Source organism: Solea solea, chromosome 1 (assembly GCF_958295425.1).
Source record: "Solea solea chromosome 1, fSolSol10.1, whole genome shotgun sequence".
NCBI classification, from domain to species: Eukaryota; Metazoa; Chordata; class Actinopteri; order Pleuronectiformes; family Soleidae; genus Solea; species Solea solea.
Genome location: NC_081134.1, coordinates 1,260,685 through 1,283,971, shown reverse-complemented (window position 1 = coordinate 1,283,971; position 23,287 = coordinate 1,260,685). Strand labels below are relative to the sequence as shown.

The window sequence follows — 23,287 nt, the reverse complement described above, 5'->3', positions numbered from 1 at the left end:
TTACAGAATGATATTGATAGTAGGGGGTGCAATAGTTCAAATGAATTTCTCATTTCAATCTGTAACAAAAGTAGTTCAGAGGAAGTGATTGTGAAAGTGAATTTTCCTCATGGGAACGAGAAAGTGAAACAAGATTTCTGGACATCAAACAGATCATATACAGATTCACAACTTCCTCCACTGTATATTATGTTCAAAGTTAAAGAAATAACACTTGATATCATTCACATCTGTAAATACACTTCCTGTATTCTGGCACTTAAATAACTTGTTTTCATGTAACTAGAATCCAACGACATAGCATGATATCATTATTAGAGAAGTACAAACCCTTAAAATAAAACTTTATCAAACCCTTAAATAGAACTGAAGCAGCAACGTGCCTCATAAGAGGGTCAACGACAGGGGTATTCAATTAAAATCCCGAGGAGATATAGTTAAAAAACAAATATGACACCTAAAACCAAACTGTGAAACTTAAAGCTTAAAATAGTACTTCACAAAGTCAAATGATATGATTACACTCCTCTGTGTAAACTCTAAAGTTTGGTTCCACTACAGCAAAACAAAACACAGCAAAGAGCTGAAGAGAGAGCAACACTGGAATAAACTAAAGTGCTATTGCAAAGAAACAAATGAGAAAATACTTGAGGTCACATGAAGATGTTTACATTTTACATTTAAGCATTTAGCAGACGCTTTTATCCAAAGGTCACAAGAGGTCATAAGCTACATAGAAGAAGTCACGCGACGTAATGACGGTGTGCACCGCAGCGAGATGGTGTGGTGTGTGTGTGTCTGTGTGTGTCACTTTAGTTATTGACCAGATGATAAATGTTGTACTAGTTGTTAATGCTAAGTAATGTCTTTTTTTTGTTAATAATTTTTTGTTACAGCAAAGATATGGAAATGTTGCAATTTATATTCTTTGTTATTTATATAATTATGTTGTGCAATGCAGAGAGGATTTCAGGAATGTTATTGAAACAGAAGTATGGAGGTAAGAAGTGTTTGTGTTACTTATCAACGTAAATATGAAGGTGTGTATTTTTGAAGCTCCGTGTAGCAATTATGAGCCATGGATGTTAAAAAGGCCATTTTCTGTGTTTACAGAATAAAAATGACCATTTAATACCTACACACTGGAGACTCCTTCTTCCCATTCCACATGTGTAACAATAGGCAGGGATGCTCCTGTTCTGGTAATGCTTGGCACACATGAAAATAGTCTGGATTGTGTTGTGCGGGGTGTTGGCACCGCTAGATGACAATCCTTTAAGTGTGCAAAGCGACATGACTGGGCGACAGAACTGGTCATCAATCATGACACCAAAGATTTTCTTGCTATCTTGGAAGGAGCCAGAGATAGGGAGTCGATATTAATGAAGATGTTATGATGTATAATTTTGGCTGGGAAGACCAGCAGTTCAAGTTCTTCCTTCATTCTAACAGCTCAATTATTCCTCTGGATATCTCCACTGTCAAAGTACCTGCAGGCTGAGGGGGAGGGACATCCTCTCTGCCCAGAGGATGGTCATGACAACACAAGATGCCCTCAAAGAGATAGTGAGAGATTTCCAGACTGTCAAGGATGCTGCTAATAGTTTGGTGAAATGGGCACATGAAAAATTAGAAGCACAGATATGAAAGTGCAGTCTGCACTGCTCCAGAAAAGAACAAAACAAGAAAATCATGCCAGGAGAGAAGGCTCAGGATGAGACCATGCCTGATGCCAAGAGAGGCTATGACGTAAAGGACCATAGTCAGATCCATCAACAGATGCAGATTTGTCATTTCTGCACCCCAAAAACTTGCCCCTCATTCGAACCAGTGCTGTCCCTAAATCTGCAGAGACCTCGGAGACCTCAGCCAGTGCCTGATTAGATTTGACAGAAACCTTCAGATGGAGCTGAAAAGCTTGCAAGAGCAGTGGGACAGGCTAAAACTATCACTTCTAAAATGTTCTTCTATTTTAAACCTTAAAATCTTAAAAGATCAGGCGGAGTCACGTTGCCGTGGACAGGATCTCAACCAAAGCACTTCATCAGTGATGAAGTGGTGAATATCATGTAGTCATAATCATCTACTTTAACGTAGAAACGGAGGTTGAGGTCCTCGTTAGTATCACATTTGTCTGGGATGAGACACTTTGTGTTTCTCTAATGGAGACTTCTATCCAGACAGGATCTTGTGGATACGGGATACGAGATTCCTGTGTCTAGACAGATTGATCCGTTATGAAGAGAGAGACATTTGAGAGGACTACTTTCATGGCAGGTTCTGAAAGTGGGAGCACCAGAATAAACCTCTCATTCATGGTGATTCCTGTCTCCACCTGATCCATGAAGGTGACCACTGCACTGTTTATCCAAGCGGCCGACACGACGCTGCTGCGTCCGACCTTCTCTCCCAGAGCCAGGCCGAGGGAAGGTGGCAGTGATTTTAACGCCATGGTGGTGGGTTAGGGATTTAAAAGCCCTGCTGGTCATGACGTCTGCCATGAAGAAAAGAAAAAGAAGGAAACCTACAAATATATATAAACTACTGTGTGAAAATAAAGCCCATTTAACCATATAAATCAAAAAAGGAATCAGAAAACACACAGAGAGAGAAGAGGGAGCTGAGGTGGAATCAATAACATTCTGCATGTCTATTCTTTGTATCAGCACCACAGAACATCTATGTAACGCTGGCGTTCCCACAGTTGCTGACACAACACCCAGATAAAGTATTAATGTAGCTACAGTGGAGGGTGAAGAAAGCAAGAGAGAAATGACATGAGAGTTTATGGACACTGCTCTGTGGTTTGCAGAAGTCGAAGCAGGTCCAAGATGTTAGAGAGATGATGAGGAAGATGAAGCAAAACTACATCATACATCATATTTCAAAGTATTTCTATTTTTCTCACGTTTCTGTCTCAAGTGCTATATAAAATAAGTCTAACCTGTGTCGTGGTCATGCTGGACCCGCCTTCTCTCATCAGCAAAGGCTCGGAGCCAGCGCTGCTTCTGCTCAGGCTTCTTAGCACAGAGGAGGTGGACTTCATCACCAGCCAGTGACCGCAGCTTCAGAGCGTTCTTCACACTGATGTTAAAGTCCTTCTCTTTGCCGTCCTCCACATCAATCACTTCAATGTGGTCCATGTCCATACGTCCCTTGTAGTACAGCATGTCCCGGCGCAGGAGGTCCTGAACAAATGAGAGCCAGCAACATTAAATCTATACACATTATAATTCATTCAAATCCAACATTTGAGATTCATTTGCTGGTTTACTGGTAATAAATGTATTATTTATCTACAAGAGAGATGTTACTGCAGTTATTCTTTAGTCTGAATTTCCGTGTATTCTTTTAGAGCCTGCTACGATGGGCAGCTTATTCTTGTATTAAAGGGATAGGTCAGGTTTTTATAGTGTTTTTATATCAGGTGCTGACACGTAATCAGCACCAGAGTCCAAAAAGAAAATGAACAATTAACATCACCGCACACAGGAGTTGTTAATTCACTGCGGCCTCAATTAGTGAGTTCAGACGTATTATTATAAGAATTTATTTCAAGTACATAAACTTGACAAATAAGGCAGCAGAAGACCAGCAGCTCCACGAGCTAAAGTTCTTATGGATTTAACAAGACAACTACATGGTGAAAATAATCTTAAAATATTGTAGACGGAGATTTTGGTGTTTAGCTAGTTTTTCCTTGTGCCTCCATCCATGTCTATTTCTGTGTCACTACCTTATACAACCAAACTTCAAAATAACCTCCACCGTTCCCTTCCACTCTGGATTGTTTGTGCTAAAATGAAGTCAGTGTCTAATGGTGTCTGAGTTACTGCTACTATGGTGATTCATTAGGGCTGCAACAATTAACAGATAATAATAATAATTAGCTACTAAGTAAATCACCAGGATAATCAATCACTCACGGTTTGAGTGGGTTTTTAACTAATCGTTTAATTGAGGAAATAATGCAAAAGAGCTGGTTTTCAGACTGAAATAGTGTGAAACACAGTGTGTTACCTTTTTGCAGTAAACCATCTGATGGTCGAAGAGGAAAAACATTCTCTGCTGACTTTTGACTTGAGGCTGAGACAACTTGGTCAACTCCCCTGAGAAGATGAGGTCAGAGCTCCTGCTGAGCACGTCGTCACCCTGCAGACATGCACACAGTTTCAGGCGATGCATGACATGATCTTCTACAATCGTACAGTAAAACAAAGACTTATTAACTAACGTTATTTCATTTTTAATAAAATCATGACTCGTGAGCTTGAACTTCAACCACTGAAATAAAAGGCAATTACTGTGAGTCCATCAGACACTTTTGACAAACAACATTAGCAGGAAAGGGACACAACCTGAAAACATAACGCCTTCATTCACAACAAATAAAGATGCTTCATGCTTCACCTCCCAGTCCTCTATGGAGCTCTGCCACTGGGCAATCTTGTCAATGTTCTCAAGGCGCCGTTTCCTCTCATTGATCAGTCTCGCCACATTCTTCATGGCATTCAGTGCTGCTTCCACATCTTTGTAGTCTCTACATATCAAAGAGAAACATGCATTTTAAACAGGGCTAATGAGGGTGCATGTGCTCCTCTTGTCAACGTAGAACCTGACATAGTTTAGCAAGAGCCCCAATCTAGTCTACAGACATCTGAATAGAAATATACATAAGTCCTGCTGCACAGAACACACAGAAGGAGCCGAAACAAGGGAGCGTTTGTGCAGCATTATCAACCTGAGAGCTAGAAATGCTGATTTTCTCTATGGAGTAGAAAAAAATGAGCAAACTTAAGTTTCCAGGCAGAAAACACTGCACACTACAGAAGCTAACGCATTCTTAAGATATGTAAAATAAAATCTAAACAAAATGTACCAAATTATACCTAATACACACAAATAATAAGAAAGTTTTTCAGTTCTTGCGGCAGACATTGTTCATTACATTATTATTTACATACAAATGATAGTACAGTTATACAGCGACGATGAAAACGGGAACAGTTTCAAATGTTTTTTTTTTTTTTTCTTGTGCCGGATATTTATTATTTTTGGCTGTTTTTTTTTTTTTTGCCCGACTTTGTTTTTTTGGCTGTTTTTTTTTTTTTTTTTTTTTTCTTGTGCCGGATATTTATTTTTTTTGGCTGTTTTTTTTTTTTTTTTGCCCGACTTTTTTTTGGCTGTTTTTTTTTTTTTTTTTTTTCTTGTGCCGGATATTTATTTATTTTGGCTGCTTTTTTTTTTTTGCCCGATTTTTTTTTTTTGGCTGTTTTTTTTTTTTTTTTTTTCTTGTGCCGGATAATTTATTTTGGCTGGCCCTAATACTCCTTTGTACATTCTTAACAATGTGAATTGGTCAATCAGTGCATGTTTCTGTAATACCTCTGTGCTATTTATCATTTTATGTATTTGGCCAGAGTTCTGAAAAAGTATGTAAAAATAAGTATGAAAAAATATCTTTGATGATTGAATTACCTCTGATTAATAATGTGTATAATATGTTTTTATGAATTAAGGAAGGCCACAGACTGTGGCTTTGTTACCTGTGCTGTGGGTTGGTGTATTTGAGCAGCTCGGCCAGCTGCAGTGGGTACTTGCAGATCTTCTGAACTGGAGTGAGCAGGAAGCCGTCTAAGGAAATGTCGATCATCCTCTGGAGCAGTCTGCAGGCTTCAAAGAAGAACACGTACTTGTTGACTTTCATCAGCTTGGAGAGCTGGATGCAGGCGTTGGGATGATTGTTGCAGTACTCTGAGTAGATCTGAAAATCTGTTTGCTGCACAGAGCAGAAGAGCAGGAGAAAACGTTAAAAGACAGACAGACAGACAGACAGACAGATAGATCCGTTCCTATTTAGTTTCATTGTTATATTACATTAAACCAAGCATGAGGTGTTGCAATTATTATGAGCTGTGACCACAGCAATCGAATGCAGACACTTTCACGACTGATTTACTCTAGTTTGTATTAGACTGTGTTAGATTTAGCTGGGAGTTCCTAATAAACTGACAATTGGGTTTAATGAGAGGTCTAATAGTGCAACAACTCAGTGTGGCATGACTGAATGCTGTGTGTCTTTCCTACAATAACCATAATCATGTGAAATAGGTTTTCTGCAGCTTTGACTCACATGGTCGAGGAAGCAGCAGCCGATCTCGCTGAGGTGTGGCTGCTCCTTGTTGAACTTCTTCTCCAGACCTTTCAGGAACTTCCTCTGGAATCGGTAGATCTCCTCAATGTTACTAAAGATGACACGAAGCTGCTCCTCAGTGAACATGTCTGTCCTCTTGCGGCACTGTTTGATATAACCCTGAAGGTAACACACACACACACACACACACACTGTCAGAAGTGAAGCTGCTGCCAGTTAATCCACAATACAACAGTTTATTATGTATTTTGTGGATAATGAAGATTATCTGTTATTATCAATAGTGCAATAACACATGATGTTGTTTTATTTACATTTATTTACATGTTAATATATTTCTTAATAGCAGAGAATTTGGACATGTTTCAGTGGACGTTTACATTTCCACAAATTAAGTCACATGTGCATGATTCAGCCACTTAACAAAAGGCTCACCGAAATAAAATGTATTATTACGATTATTATTATTGTTATTGTTATTATTGTTGATGTTGTTATTATGTTTGTGCTCTTTCTTTCTCTGAAGGACGGTTAGGGTTTTAAATAAGGGAGATTCTTACATCGTTCACCTTAGTTATTTGGTCATTAATGACCACAAAAAATAAAGTTATGTACTTATTTCCAACAAAGAGATTGTGAAGCATTTCTTCTAAAAATTACAAACTGTGGTTTTATGTTTTTGAGACTGAGGAGAGCTTAGCAGACAAAAGTCGAAGATATTGATGAATTAACAATGATCATTGATTCGATGCTGATGCAGACCTCACAGATGTCTTTCAGGTGTTTGATGTAGTCTCTCTCTGTGCTCATGATCTCATTGATGACATTGGTCCTCATCTGCTCTTTGCACGGTAAACCAGGTCCTAATATCAAGCCGAGAGCCGCCTGGTCCTTCTCTCCAGTGTTTACCTCCTCCAGATGGGCCAGATACTCCTCCATGGGCTCATCCTGATTCACACGCAACTGTGGGAAACATCTCACTATTAATTCAAGGTATGTCTGTAAAGTATTGTAAATCTGTAGATTCTGTCTATTACGCGTGTAAAACTGCAGCGTACCCGCACAAAGCTGGCAGGAAACCAGCCTTCACTGTCCATGATACGACCCCACCACCACTCCTTGTTCGTAGCATCAACTACTTCGATGACATCACCAGCCTTGAAACCAAGCTCTTGATCGTCCATGGTGACGTGGTCCCACAGCGCCTCGGCGTACACCACGCTTCCATCACTGATCAGCTGCAGAGGAGACACCACACAGGTCATCTCTGCGACAGTGGAACCGTTAGTCAACAGAAAATATCAACTCAACTTAAAACTTTAACAGTAATTAAAACAACACTCTGTGCTCCCTGTCTCCTTTGTCAGCTTTGGTTTCTTCTTGTTCAACCTCGTGTTTAACCATTTACAACAATAGACAGCAGAATAGAATTAAAGTATCCTCCCGTATTATGTGACGCAGATGCTGACCTGTCATTTTCTTTTGTTATTGATCATTTCAAACATTGTTAGGAAAGCAAACTCGCTCTGTTCACTGATTTTTTCAGGGTAAAGGAAAAAAGGAGGACGTCAGACCCCTCGTTACGTCCACATTCAACATTACGATCATTAATGCATAATGTTGTTGTTTCTCTTGTCTTGTTATTATCTCTATTTTACAGTAACTAGGAAACTCAGATGAGAGAGATACAGTTGAGGGAAGATGAAGTGCATGAGGCGGAGGAAGAGGAGGCAGAACAGAAGGAGGTGCAGCCAGTGTTACTGATGAAGACACTGCAGTGGTCATATTTCACACCTTCTCGTACACACCACCAGGTTTACTGCGTCACCGCGGCCCCGCGCTCCACAGAGGCCGTCCATTACACTGCTCCGCCTCCCGCTCCTGCAGAGGCATACGCTTCCCTGCTCTCACTGGAGCTGTTTAAGGCACGGCCCTGTTCTTTCTCTTTTAGCGATCTGTTTTTTAGCTCCACTGATCCATCACGGCAAACAGACGATGTGGCTGTTGCTAAGCAACACACCCACACCGTCTTGTCGCTCTGATATTTTTCTCTCCAGATTCCAGCACAACATTTTCTGATTAAAAGTGAGCTTGTTGTAAACAGTTAAGCCATCAGTGACATGACAGTGACTTCTGCTTTTAGACTGATATGATAACGATATGCCTTCACTAAACACATCATCAAAAGATTTAAGAGATATCCCCAATCACATCATCAGAACATGTCCTTCAGCAGAGCTCCACAGACTGATGCATATAAGATTATGTGCTTATTTATTGATTTGTGGATTTTATGTTCTGCTATAATGAAAATCAATGCAAACAATTCAAAAGAATGTTAAAATTGCCTCTTTAAGGACAAACCTTTGGACTTTTGGAGCTATTTACACCAAATAAACTATTTCTAAAATTTATTTTGATGAAAAAAAGTCACAGCACTACCTAGTGGTGATAGGGAATTACATTGTTACATTGTATAATTAGTATTTATTGTTATATATTATAACCTTTTTGACCTAAAACTGCAGTTTGTTTGGCTTTATAAACCACTCACACTCCCTGCACCAAAGACCATAGAGAACATCCGCAACAGTGTTTCCCATCAACTGTTGTTTAAATGTGTTATTTTGTGTTTTCACCATTTAAAATCCTTTTTCAGGGTTGAGTGTCCGGCTCCATATCAGCTAAAAATGTCTGTCTTCTCTATAGATTTTGGTGCAGGAGAGTGAGCAGTTATGAACTCTAATGACAAGCTCAACCTACAGACAACATTTCAGATTTATTTTCTGTACATGTGAAAGCAAATGACTTATTTGTACAATGTTTTTCTCTGAACGTATGGTTAAATGTTCTTCATATGTTCTTTATAAAATATGTAGATGACATAAAGTCAGTCCAAAGCACATGGAGTTATGGAATGTTGGTAGTTATTTTTACAGTAGGATAAAAAGTCTGGTGTCGTTCTCTTCAGACCGAGTCTATTATTGTTCCCACATGGCAACAGTGTCTCTCCAAAAGGACGTTCCATCACAAGTAAACTGCATTGTCAATAACTATGTAGTTCACAAGTATTCCTACAGGCAGGAGAAGACATCACAAACGTTCCCCACACAGTTTCAGTCTGCAGAGGTCTGCGTGACATAAACAGAACATGGGGACATGGACCCAACCAGACTGTATGCAGCGACTGAGCCTGCTCCATGTAGCACTGGAGCACTTTCCAGTCCATTTGTTTTAACCGGAGCGTTGACGTGAGGAGACCTGTCAGGTGACTGGAATGGAATGTGAGATCGAAGACATACGATGAACTTGAATATTGAAGCAGAACTGGTGCAGGTGGAAATGAGTAGTGACTCTCTGTGGACGCTGAAGACAGAACATCCCTTATAAGAACATTCTGAGTCGTTGTTTTTCTTTTATAGAGCGTGAGATGTCAGCAAATGTCCTCTATACAGCACCACTGTGCTTTTTTAGACACCAGCAAGCAAATGAACACCATCTATTTTAGTCCGAAACAGATGCTTCTGGAGTCTGAACCTAACACATGCACGACCAGAAAAAGCTTCTCATCAACATCATTTTCAGTTTGTCATGTAAGTCACATGGTTTTGGATCAGAAAACAATCAGTGATGCAACGTAACAACGTAAGTATTAGTTCATTACTGTACTGAACTGGTTAACAATGTGCGTGACCACAGAACCGGGCGTGTCAGAGGTTTGCATTCACAAGGTTCTGTGCTCGAAAAAGGCAAAGACGGCAACAGAGATGAACAGCAGTGATGGTAAAGTTTGAATAAACTTAATAACAAATGCAATAAACATTAGATACATTTACTCAAGTAGTATTCTAATAGGCAACTTTATTTTTCTCATGACCAATTGTCCTTTTAATCGAGTGTTGTTTTAGAGTAACCCATAAACTCAATGCACTTTTTAGGAGACACATGAGGTGAACATGACGTTCCTGCTGTCTACCATTTTGAATGCTCTATAGAGTTTACAGAGCAGACTCATTGAGAAACATTCATCTGCTAATCTGAACATTAGCTTCACAAAAAGACAAAAATGTACAGGTGAATATTCTTGTTTCATCACTAACAGGCTTGTAATATTACACAATACCTGAGTATATTATTATCATTCTTATTATTATTGTTCAACCCACAGAGTGTGTTACACATGTGGGCCGACAGAGGCTTGTGAATGGGCTTATTGGCTTGTTGTATATTATATTATATTGTATTATATTATAGTAGAAGAATGCCAATAAGAGCAGATGACTTGGATGGATCCTGTGTGTTGAGCTGTGGTTATCTAAGAGCAGAGTAAACAGGGTCAGCACCGAGTACGTTACATCACCTGAAAGCTCTCTGTATGAACCCAAACTAAACTGCACATCCTCTCAAACACTTTCATTTAAAAAAATAAAGACAATATTTTTCACAGCAGCCAGTTTCTGGAGAAAGATGTTTATTTTCACTTCTCTGTTGTCCCAAAACTACTGACATACATCAGTGAGCTACACCGTTGCCCTGGGAGACACGTTTCCTTCATCTACACAGACTGTCCATTTTGACTCAATCCCAAATGTTCTGTTGCTTCATGCCGTTAAAATACATTGCAGTAAAAAAAGAATAATTATTAATGAGTGCACTACTTTCTGTTGGCTAAAGAAATATGTGTACCTGTCTTTAAAGATGTTTGTGTTCAGGAGCAGGAAGCTCAGCAAGCACTAAGACACAACAACAGGCCTTCAACCATCAGTTCAGTTGTGTCGGGTTGGAGACATATGCTGCACGTCCACATGTCCACAGAGGTCTGCTCGGGTCTGTGTGACGTACATGTGTGGACAAACACAAGCAGACCTCCAGTTTAGGTCCATGTGCACTGTACGCACCAACTGTGCATGCTCCCTGTAGCACGGCATGTTCCAGTGGAGTTGGTGGTGTGCTCTCGTTTGAGTCAAGAGAGACAACAAAGAAGAGAGGAACCGTGCACAACACCAAGTACACATGCATGGAACGCTAGATTAATGTCAACACAATCACTGGCATGTGAACGCATGCGGAAATGTAAGTATGTGGTATAAGAAGTATGACCCAGCCCCAAAATGACAGAGACTCATCTCTTAACACCTGCACACGTCAAACCTGAATGATTTGCTCTGTTAGTTATCGTTAGACGCGAGTTTTTCTACAAATCAGATGAATCCATTTGTAGAAAAGATCCCTGTGTTCATAAAGAAGACAAATCCACAGACATGTACACACATCATCCATTCTCATAGTAACTGATCCTCCTTGTTGTACCTGTGCTCCGTTGCTGCCACGTTGAACACCCATCAGTCCCAGCGGCCCTGCTCATCAACAGGCCAGTCCTCTCCTGCTCTCAGGTCCAACTGGGTTTCACTTCTCTGTTCTCTTCTCCATTTAGAAGCGAGTGTGAGTGTGTGAGTGTGTGTGTGTGTGTGTGTGTGTGTGTGTGTGTGCAGTCTATTGGAAGGCCAGAAGAAACATGAGCACCACATTGATGATGATGAGCAGCATCATGATGAGGAACACCACCACCTTCTGGGTCTCTGGAGGGAGGTTGCAGCGCAGCACGGAGTTGAGGAGTCCTATCTTCTGTCTGTTCCACCTCCCCGAGCCATTGCCGCGAGCCATCAGTCCCCTGGTTTCCTCGGCGTCCTCCTCCTCCTCCTGCTCAGCACTGCCTCTCCTCCCACTTCGCCTTTCCCTCAGTGCTGAGCCTCCACACCACACCACGTCGCCCCGTCCTGCGTGACTCTCCCCGTTGTTGTCCTCCGCTGCACTCCTCCTCCGCTCGGCTCTGACGCTCGCCTCAGCTGCCTCTCCTGCCACTTTGCCGATGACCAGTGTTGCCCCGGCCTGCCGGTGGAGGCTGGGTGCCTGACTGTGTCAGCGTGTGTGAATGTGAGCTCTGGGAAGATTTTTGTGTGCTACGTGCTGAGCATCCTCCCCTGGTCCGCTGTCACTCCTCTCTTCCTCTTCTGAGTAACACACACCTCCTTTCTGTCTTCCACCAATGCTGCCCTCCTCTTCTTTCTGGTTCCTTCTCTCTCTCTCTCTCTCTCTTGGTCAGGATGTCAGAATGAAAGATGGAAGGTAAGAGGCTGCATCTCTCCAGCTGATGCTCATTCCTCTGCTGCCTTTTCCTCTTTCCAGCTTGCTCTTCTTTCACTGAAGCCTACAAATGCTCAGTCATTCCATTTTCTAAAAACAATCGGCCCTTTGTTCTTCCTGCAGCTTTTTTCTCTTCTATCTCTCCGTCTCTGCCCACCTTTTGTCTCCGCTGAGCTCTTGCTAAAATGGTGTTCCGTGTCTTTTAGCCATCCATCTAACTACCAGGATCACCCTCTTTTCCTTTCCCCCTTCCTTCCCTGTCTTTTTTTGTGCCCTCCCTTATATAAGCAACAGCCAATCAGGATGCAGACTGTGTCAGCGTATCCTCGATACCAGAGTGATTGAGGCAGGCCCATAGCAACCTCAGGGAGGATGAGAAAGGGGGTGGGGTGGGCTGCGAGGGTAAAGATGAAAGCCATGCAAAATAATGGATGGATCTCAAGGGGAAAGGAAAGCAGAGCGTGTGTGTGTGTGTGTGTGTGTGTGTGTGTGTGTGTGTGTGTGTACCTACTTGTACCCCTACCTTTGTGAGGACCATGTTTAGTTAATGACCTTACAGACTGCGGTAAAAGGCTAGGGGCGGTACATTTGTTTATGAAACACATTTTATGTTAAATGTTTAAGATGAAACCATCTTCACATCTTAAAAGCCATCAATCAAAAAAGCCCAAAAAATGTGGGCTCACTAGCAAAATTAAGGGACTCGTTTTACTGTATGTGGAAAAAAAACAGTTTTTTTGGATGACATACTAACCTATGACTTTTTTGTCACATTTTGGACGACATACTAAGATATGACTTTTTTTGTCTTATTTTGTACAACATACTATACTATGACTTTTTTTTCATATTTTGGACGACATACTATACTATGACTTTTTTGTCAAATTTTGAACGACATACTAACCTATGACTTTTTTGTCACATTTTGGACGACATACTATACTATGACTTTTTTGTCACATTTTGGACGACATACTAAAGTATGACTTTTTTCACACATTTTGGACGACATACTAACCTATGACTTTTTTGTCAAATTTTGAACGACATACTTTACCATGACTTTTTTGTCACATTTTGGACGACATACTATACTATGACTTTTTTGTCACATTTTGAACGACATACTAACCTATGACTTTTTTGTCACATTTTGGACGACATGACTTTTTTGTCAAATTTTGGACGACATACTAACGTATGACTTTTTTGTCACATTTTGGTCGACATACTAACCTATGACTTTTTTTTCATATTTTGGACGACATACTATATTATGACTTTTTTGTCACATTTTGGACGACATACTATACTATGACTTTTTTGTCACATTTTGGACGACATACTAACCTATGACTTTTTTGTCACATTTTGGACAACATACTAACCTATGACTTTTTTGTCACATTTTAGATGACATACTAACCTATGACTTTTTTGTCAAATTTTGAACGACATACTAAAGTATGACTTTTTTGTCACATTTTGGATGACATACTAACCTATGACTTTTTTGTCACATTTTGGACGACATACTATACTATGACTTTTTTCACACATTTTGGACGACATACTAACCTATGACTTTTTTGTCACATTTTGGACGACATGACTTTTTTGTCATATTTTGGAAGACATACTTTACTATGACTTTTTTGTCACATTTTGAACGACATACTAAATTATGACTTTTTTGTCACATTTGGACGACATACTAAATTATGACTTTTTTGTCACATTTTGGACGACATACTATACCATGACTTTTTTGTCACATTTTGGACGACATACTAACCTATGACTTTTTTGTCACATTTTGGACGACATACTTTACGATGACTTTTTTTGTCACGTTTTGAACGACATACTAAATTATGACTTTTTTGTCACATTTTGGACGACATACTAACCTATGACTTTTTTGTCACATTTTGGACGACATACTTTACGATGACTTTTTTGTCACATTTTGAACGACATACTAAATTATGACTTTTTTGTCACATTTTGGACGACATACTATACTATGACTGTTTTGTCACATTTTGGACGACATACCAACCTATGACTTTTTCGTCACATTTTGAACGACATATTAACCTATGACTTTTTTGTCACATTTTGGATGACATACTAACCTATGACTATTTTTTCATAATTTGGACGAAATACTAAAGTATGACTTTTTTTTTCATATTTTGGACGACATACTAACCTATGACTTTTTTGTCACATTTTGGACGACATGACTTTTTTGTCACATTTTGGACGACATACTAACCTATAACTTTTTTGTCACATTTTGGACGACATACTAAAGTATGACTTTTTTGTCACATTTTGGACGACATACTAACCTATGACTTTTTTGTCACATTTTGGACGACATGACTTTTTTGTCAAATTTTGGACGACATGACTTTTTTGTCAAATTTTGAACGACATACTAAAGTATGACTTTTTTGTCACATTTTGAACGACATACTTAAAGTATGACTTTTTTGTCACATTTTGGACGACATATTATACCATGACTTTTTTTTCGTATTTTGGATGACATACTAACCTATGACTTCTTTGTCACATTTTGGACGACATACTATATTATGACTTTTTTGTCACATTTTGGACGACATACTAACCTATGACTTTTTTGTCACATTTTGGTCGACATACTAACCTATGACTTCTTTGTCACATTTTGGACGACATACTAAAGTATGACTTTTTTTTCCGCATTTTGGACGACATAGTAACCTATGACTTTTTTTTCCTATTTTGGACGACATACTAACCTATGATTTTTGTCACATTTTGGACGACATAATAAAGTATGACTTTTTTGTCACATTTTGGACGACATACTAACCTATGACTTCTTTGTCACATTTTGGACGACATACTAAAGTATGACTTTTTTGTCACATTTTGGATGACATACTAACCTTTGACTTTTTTGTCACATTTTGAACGACATACTAACCTATGACTTTTTTGTCACATTTTGGACGACATACTATACTATGACTTTTTTGTCACATTTTGGACAACATACTAACCTATGACTTTTTTGTCACATTTTGGACGACATGACTTTTTTGTCAAATTTTGAACGACATACTAACCTATGACTTTTTTGTCACATTTTGGACGACATACTAACCTATGACTTTTTTGTCACATTTTGAACGACATACTAACCTATGACTTTTTTTTCATATTTTGGACGACATACTATATTATGACGTTTTTTGTCACATTTTGGACGACATACTATATTATGACTTTTTTGTCACATTTTGGACAACATACTAAGATATGACTTTTTTTTCATTTTTTTGGACGACATACTAACATATGACTTTTTTTCATATTTTGGACGACATACTAAAGTATGACTTTTTCACATTTTGGACGACATACTAAAGTATGACTATTTTTTCGCATTTTGGACGACATACTAACATATGACTTTGTTTTCGTTTTTTGGACGACATACTAAAGTATGACTTTTTTTTCATATTTTGGACGACATACTAAAGTATGACTATTTTTTCGCATTTTGGACGACATACTAACATATGACTTTGTTTTCGTTTTTTGGACGACATACTAAAGTATGACTTTTTTTTCATATTTTGGACGACATACTAAAGTATGACTTTTTTTTCATATTTTGGACGACATACTAAAGTATGACTTTTTTCACATTTTGGACGACATACTAAAGTATGACTTTTTTGTCAAATCTTGGACGACATACTTACCTGGGCTTTTAATGCCTTTTATAAACAGTTTAGTGCACAGAGACAGGAAATGGGAAGGCAGAGAGTGGGAACAACAGAAAGGTAACGTCTGATATGGGATTCGATCCAGGGTGAAGATTGAAACTCAACATGGGACGGCAGCTCTACCAATTGAGCTAAAGCCACCTCGATATAGTCTGACTTTTTATGTGACATTTAGGACAACATACTGACCTATGACTTTTTTGTCACATTTTGGACGACATTACTTTTTTGTCAAATTTTGAACGACATACTAAAGTATGACTTTTTTGTCATATTTTGGACGACATACTAAAGTATGACTTTTTTTGTCATATTTTGGACGACATACTAAAGTATGACTTTTTTTTCATATTTTGGACGACATACTAACCTATGACTTTTTTTTTCATATTTTGGACGACATACTAACCTATGACTTTTTTGTCACATTTTGAACGACATACCAACCTATGACTTTTTTTTCCTATTTTGGACGACATACTAACCTATGACTTTTTTGTCACATTTTGGACGACATGACTTTTTTGTAAAATTTTGAACGACATACTAACCTATGACTTTTTTGTCACATTTTGGACGACATACTAACCTATGACTTTTTTGTAAAATTTTGAACGACATACTAACCTATGACTTTTTTGTCACATTTTGAACGACATACTAACCTTTGACTTTTTTGTCACATTTTGGACGACATGACTTTTTTGTCAAATTTTGAACAACAACCTATGACTTTTTTGTCACATTTTGAACGACATACCACCCTATGACTTTTTTTCATATTTTGGACGACATACTATATTATGACGTTTTTTGTCACATTTTGGACGACATACTATATTATGACTTTTTTGTCACATTTTGGACGACATACTAACCTATGACTTTTTTTTCATATTTTGGACGACATACTAACCTATGACTTTTTTTTCATATTTTTGGACGACATACTAACATATGACTTTTTTTCATATTTTGGACGACATACTAAAGTATGACTTTTTCACATTTTGGACGACATACTAAAGTATGACTTTTTTTTTTCGCATTTTGGACGACATACTAACATATGACTTTTTTTTCGTTTTTTGGACGACATACTAACATATGCCTTTTTTTCGTATTTTGGACGACATACTAAAGTATGACTTTTTAGTCACATTTTGGACGACATACTAACCTATGACTTTTTTGTCACATTTTGAACGACATAAAAAAGTATGACTTTTTTGTCACATTTTGGACGACATGACTTTTTTGTCAAATTTTGAACGACATACTAACCTATGACTTTTTTGTCACATTTTGGACGACATACTAACCTATGACGTTTTTTGTCACATTTTGGACGACATACTATATTATGTCTTTTTTGTCACATTTTGGACGACATACTAACCTATGACTTTTTTTTCATATTTTGGACGACATACTAACCTATGACTTTTTTTTTTCATATTTTGGACGACATACTTACCTATGACTTTTTTGTCACATTTTGAACGACATACTAACCTATGACTTTTTTTTCCTATTTTGGACGACATACTAACCTATGACTTTTTTGTCACATTTTGGACGACATGACTTTTTAGTAAAATTTTGAACGACATACTAAAGTATGATTTTTTTTGTCATGTTTTGGACGACATACTTAAGTATGACTTTTTTGTCACATTTTGGACGACATACTAACCTATGACTTTTTTGTCACATTTTGAACGACATACTAACCTATGACTTTTTTGTCACATTTTGGACGACATGACTTTTTGTCAAATTTTGGACGACATACTAACCTCATATTTTCATATTTTGGACTACATACTAACATATGACTTTTTTTTCATTTTTTTGGACGACATACTAACATATGACTTTTTTTCATATTTTGGACGACATACTAAAGTATGACTTTTTCACATTTTGGACGACATACTAAAGTATGACTTTTTTTTCGCATTTTGGACGACATACTAACATATGACTTTTTTTTCGTTTTTTGGACGACAAACTAACATATGACTTTTTTTTCATATTTTGGACGACATACTAAAGTATGACTTTTTTCACATTTGGGACTACATACTAAAGTATGACTTTTTTGTCAAATCTTGAACGACATACTAACCTGGGCTTTTAATGCCTTTTATAAACAGTTTAGTGCACTGAGACAGGAAATGGGAAGGCAGAGAGTGGGAACAACAGAAAGGTAACGTCTGATATGGGATTCGATCCAGGGTGAAGATTGAAACTCAACATGGGACGGCAGCTCTACCAAGTGAGCTAAAGCCACCTCGATATAGTCTGACTTTTTATGTGACATTTAGGACAACATACTGACCTACGACTTTTTTTTCATATTTTAGACGACATACTAAATTATGACTTTTTTGTCACATTTTGGACGACATACTATACTATGACTTTTTTGTCACATTTTGGACGACATACTAAAGTATGACTTTTTTTTCCGCATTTTGGACGACACACTAACCTATGACTTTTTTGTCACATTTTGGACTACATACTATATTATGACTTTTTTGTCACATTTTGGACGACATACTATATTATGACTTCTTTGTCACATTTTGGACGACATACTAAAGTATGACTTTTTTTTTCGCATTTTGGACGACATACTAACCTATGACTTTTTTTTCCTATTTTGGACGGCATACTAACCTATGACTTTTGTCACATTTTGGACGACATACTAAAGTATGACTTTTTTGTCACATTTTGGACGACATAATAAAGTATGACTTTTTTGTCACATTTTGGACGACAAACTAACCTATGACTTTTTTGTCACATTTTGAACGACATACTAACCTATGACTTTTTTGTCACATTTTGGACGACATGACTTTTTTATCAAATTTTGAACGACATACTAACCTATGACTTTTTTGTCACATTTTGGACGACATACTAACCTATGACTTTTTTGTCACATTTTGAACGACATACTTACCTATGACTTTTTTTTCATATTTTGGACAACATACTATATTATGACTTTTCTTGTCACATTTTGGACGACATACTATATAATGTCTTTTTTGTCACATTTTGGACGACATACTAACCTATGACTTTTTTTTCATATTTTGGACGACATACTAACCTTTGACTTTTTTGTCATATTTTGGACAACATACTAAAGTATGACTTTTTTGTCGCATTTTGGACGACATACTAACCTATGACTTTTTTGTCACATTTTGAACGACATACTAACCTATGACTTTTTTGTCACATTTTGGACGACATGACTTTTTTGTCAAATTTTGAACGACATACTAACCTATGACTTTTTTGTCACATTTTGGACGACATACTAACCTATGAGTTTTTTGTCACATTTTGAACGACATACTAACCTATGACTTTTTTTTCATATTTTGGACGACATACTATATTATGACGTTTTTTGTCACATTTTGGACTACATACTATATTATGACTTTTTTGTCACATTTTGGACGACATACTAACCTATGACTTTTTTTTCATATTTTGGACGACATACTAACATATGACTTTTTTTCCATTTTTTTGGACGACATACTAACATATGACTTTTTTTCATATTTTGGACGACATACTAAAGTATGACTTTTTCACATTTTGGACGACGTACTAAAGTATGACTTTTTTTTCGCATTTTTGACGACATACTAACATATGACTTTTTTTTCGTTTTTTGGACGACATACTAACATATGACTTTTTTTTCATATTTTGGACGACATACTAAAGTATGACTTTTTTCATATTTTGGACTACATAAATTTTGGACTTTTTTCACATTTTGGACTACATACTAAAGTATGACTTTTTTGTCAAATCTTGGACGACATACTAACCTGGGCTTTTAATGCCTTTTATAAACAGTTTAGTGCACAGAGACAGGAAATGGGAAGGCAGAGAGTGGGAACAACAGAAAGGTCTGATATGGGATTCGATCCAGGGTGAAGATTGAAATTCAACATGGGACGGCAGCTCTACCAAGTGAGCTAAAGCCACCTCGATATAGTCTGATTTTTTATGTGACATTTAGGACAGCATACTGACCTATGACTTTTTTTTCATATTTTAGACGACATACTAAATTATGACTTTTTTGTCACATTTTGGACGACATACTATACTATGACTTTTTTGTCAAATTTTGGACAACATACTAAAGTATGACTTTTTTTCACATTTTGGACGACATACTAACATATGACTTTTTTTCACATTTTGGACGACATACTAACATATGACTTTTTTTCACATTTTGGACGACATACTAAATTATGACTTTTTTGTCACATTTTGGACGACATACTAAAGTATGACTTTTTTGTCAAATTTTGGACAACATACTAAAGTATGACTTTTTTTTCATTTTTTTGGACGACATACTAACATATGACTTTTTTTCATATTTTGGACGACATACTAAAGTATGACTTTTTTCACATTTTGGACTACATAAATTTTGGACTTTTTTCACATTTTGGACTACATACTAAAGTATGACTTTTTTGTCAAAGCTTGTACGACATACTAACCTGGGCTTTTAATGCCTTTTATAAACAGTTTAGTGCACAGAGACAGGAAATGGGAAGGCAGAGAGTGGGAACAACAGAAAGGTAACGTCTGATATGGGATTCGATCCAGGGTGAAGATTGAAATTCAACATGGGACGGCAGCTCTACCAAGTGAGCTAAAGCCACCTCGATATAGTCTGATTTTTTATGTGACATTTAGTACAGCATACTGACCTATGACTTTTTTTTCATATTTTAGACGACATACTAAATTATGACTTTTTTGTCACATTTTGGACGACATACTATACTATGACTTTTTTGTCAAATTTTGGACAACATACTAAAGTATGACTTTTTTTCACATTTTGGACGACATACTAACATATGACTTTTTTTCACATTTTGGACGACATACTAAAGTATGACTTTTTTTTCACATTTTGGACGACATACTAAATTATGACTTTTTTGTCACATTTTGGACGACATACTAAAGTATGACTTTTTTGTCAAATTTTGGACAACATACTAAAGTATGACTTTTGTTCACATTTTGGACGACATACTAACATATGACTTTTTTTTGCATTTTGGACAACATACTAACATATGACTTTTTTTCACATTTTGGACGACATACTAACATATGACTTTTTTTCACATTTTGGACGACATACTAACATATGACTTTTTTTTCACATTTTGGACGACGATTTGAGAGCCAGTGGGATAAAAGTCACGACTGGGCCACAGGGTGGCGGCAAATACCTGATTCTGCATAGTAATGAGAGAGAAGAAGAAAATGTTGCCTGGATATCATTTTCAATTGGTCGACAAACTGTCACTATGAACATAGATTAAATGCTATGAGATATGGCAGAAGACAGTAGCTGCGTACATTCAGATTAATACCTGATGTGACTATGCGCATTAGCATTTTTCACCTTTTTGGCGACAGAGAATTCTGACTATGGAACTCCTTTCCAGTCATGTCTGCATGCAACCTCAGCAACAACATGACACACATCTGAGACAGAGCATTATTAGAATCCAGAACAGGTATCCATGACAACCAAATATTCTAGCAACCTCAGATGTTACCCTGTCCTTAATGGCACATGACTCGAGACTACAATCCTAACACTGCAGACTGTGTTATAATGTTATCACTGTATGTCATTTGATCCTAACCATATCATGTCCTCATTCACTCACTCACTTATATTCTACCACTTTTATCCTCTACATGAGAGTCATGGGTGGCATTGATGCCAATCCCCCCTGACATCGGGTGAAAGGCGGGGAATAAATACAGCTGTTAATTTCAGGTTTATATTTATTTATTTTCTCTGTTCCGGTGCAATGCATTCTGGGCGACACGGCTTTCCCAGGTTTTTGTGTTTGCACCATGAGTTACGAGTGTTCATGCAGTTAATGACTCTCTGGGTATTCACTGGAAGTGGTGTCCTGTGCAATGCTGTGACTGTCAAAATAAAAGTTCTATTGAGTGTCCTCTTGTCATTACTGCTTACTGCAACTCAAGCGTGCTCGAATGCATACCAAGCATTTACTCGCATATTTACGGGAAATCCAGGTATTGTGATATCGGGGTTTTGATTATTGGCAGAAAAACCGATACCGATATGAACCGATATCATAATAATAGGCTAATATCGGGCCGATATATACATCAGTATTGTCTGGAACAATCATAATGCTTCTTACCAAACTCATGGTGAAGTCCCTCACTGAGTGGTAGAAACAACATGTCCATTCTGCCTACCTCATTGATGGCCAGCTGCTCCCCTCCCCCTCCTCCTGGGTGTCCAAAACGATGTCCAGAACTGCGAAAGTCTTCATACAGCAGATCGTCTTCACTTCCCAGCTCGTCTCCGAGCGCTGTCTTCTCTGATGCTCCATCAGGAATGACCACCGCTGGGACAGGAGGGAGGAGGAGGAGGACAGGGAGAGACAAGCACAGGAGATAAATATTAGAAAGCATTATTTAGCCTGAAACGGTGACTGTGGTCTGACGACTGCTGTAAATCTGTGTAAAACACACAGTACCACTGTGAGTACCAGTCTAAAGGACACAAAAACTTAATATGACTTGTTGTTGCTTGGTATGTAAAGTATATGCCCATCACTGCTACTTACATACAAGATTAGATTAGATTAGATTAGATTAGATTAGATTAGATTAGATTAGATTAGATTAGATTGTACTTCATTGATCCCACAACAGGGAAATTCACTTGTCCAGTAGCATACATGTTACAAAGGACAGAACAGAATGGCTTGGTTACATAAAGAAACAAATATTAAAATAACATAAAATAAAATAAAATATGCAATTTACATCAATGAACACTATGCATTTAGATATGTAGAGGTAACTAAATACTGTAAAAGAAAATATGGATTATATTATACAAAAGTGACTTATGCTACTGAAGGTAGAGTGAGTTGAACACAGCAGTTAACACAGTTGATTATTGTACAGTCTGACTGCGTTTGGAATGAACGACCTGCGGGAGCGTTCCTTTTTACACCTTGGGTGCAGCAGTCTGTGGCTGAAGGAGCTGCTTAAGGCTCCCACAGTGTGGTGTCCAGAGAACAGTCCAGGACTGAGCCAGCTCTTCTGA

The 23,287-nt window shown here is 37.8% G+C and overlaps 1 protein-coding gene across 5 annotated transcripts in view; it reads right to left on the bottom strand.

The window, feature by feature from the left end:
• arhgef4 (Rho guanine nucleotide exchange factor (GEF) 4) overlaps window positions 1–23,287 on the bottom strand; it is an 83,811-nt gene that overhangs the window by 1,892 nt on the left and 58,632 nt on the right. For 4 of the 5 annotated variants that reach the window (XM_058629859.1, XM_058629866.1, XM_058629875.1 and 1 more), the window contains 8 exons: window positions 22,426–22,577; window positions 7,213–7,392; window positions 6,917–7,117; window positions 6,134–6,313; window positions 5,547–5,779; window positions 4,411–4,540; window positions 4,021–4,152; window positions 2,945–3,188 (listed from right to left, as the gene is read on the bottom strand). In XM_058629859.1, coding sequence (XP_058485842.1) covers window positions 2,945–3,188; window positions 4,021–4,152; window positions 4,411–4,540; window positions 5,547–5,779; window positions 6,134–6,313; window positions 6,917–7,117; window positions 7,213–7,392; window positions 22,426–22,577 — 1,452 coding nt within the window. Of the gene's footprint in view, window positions 1–2,944; window positions 3,189–4,020; window positions 4,153–4,410; window positions 4,541–5,546; window positions 5,780–6,133; window positions 6,314–6,916; window positions 7,118–7,212; window positions 7,393–11,464; window positions 12,732–22,425; window positions 22,578–23,287 lie in introns of those variants that run through there. The other variant, XM_058629892.1, reaches the window with a different exon arrangement.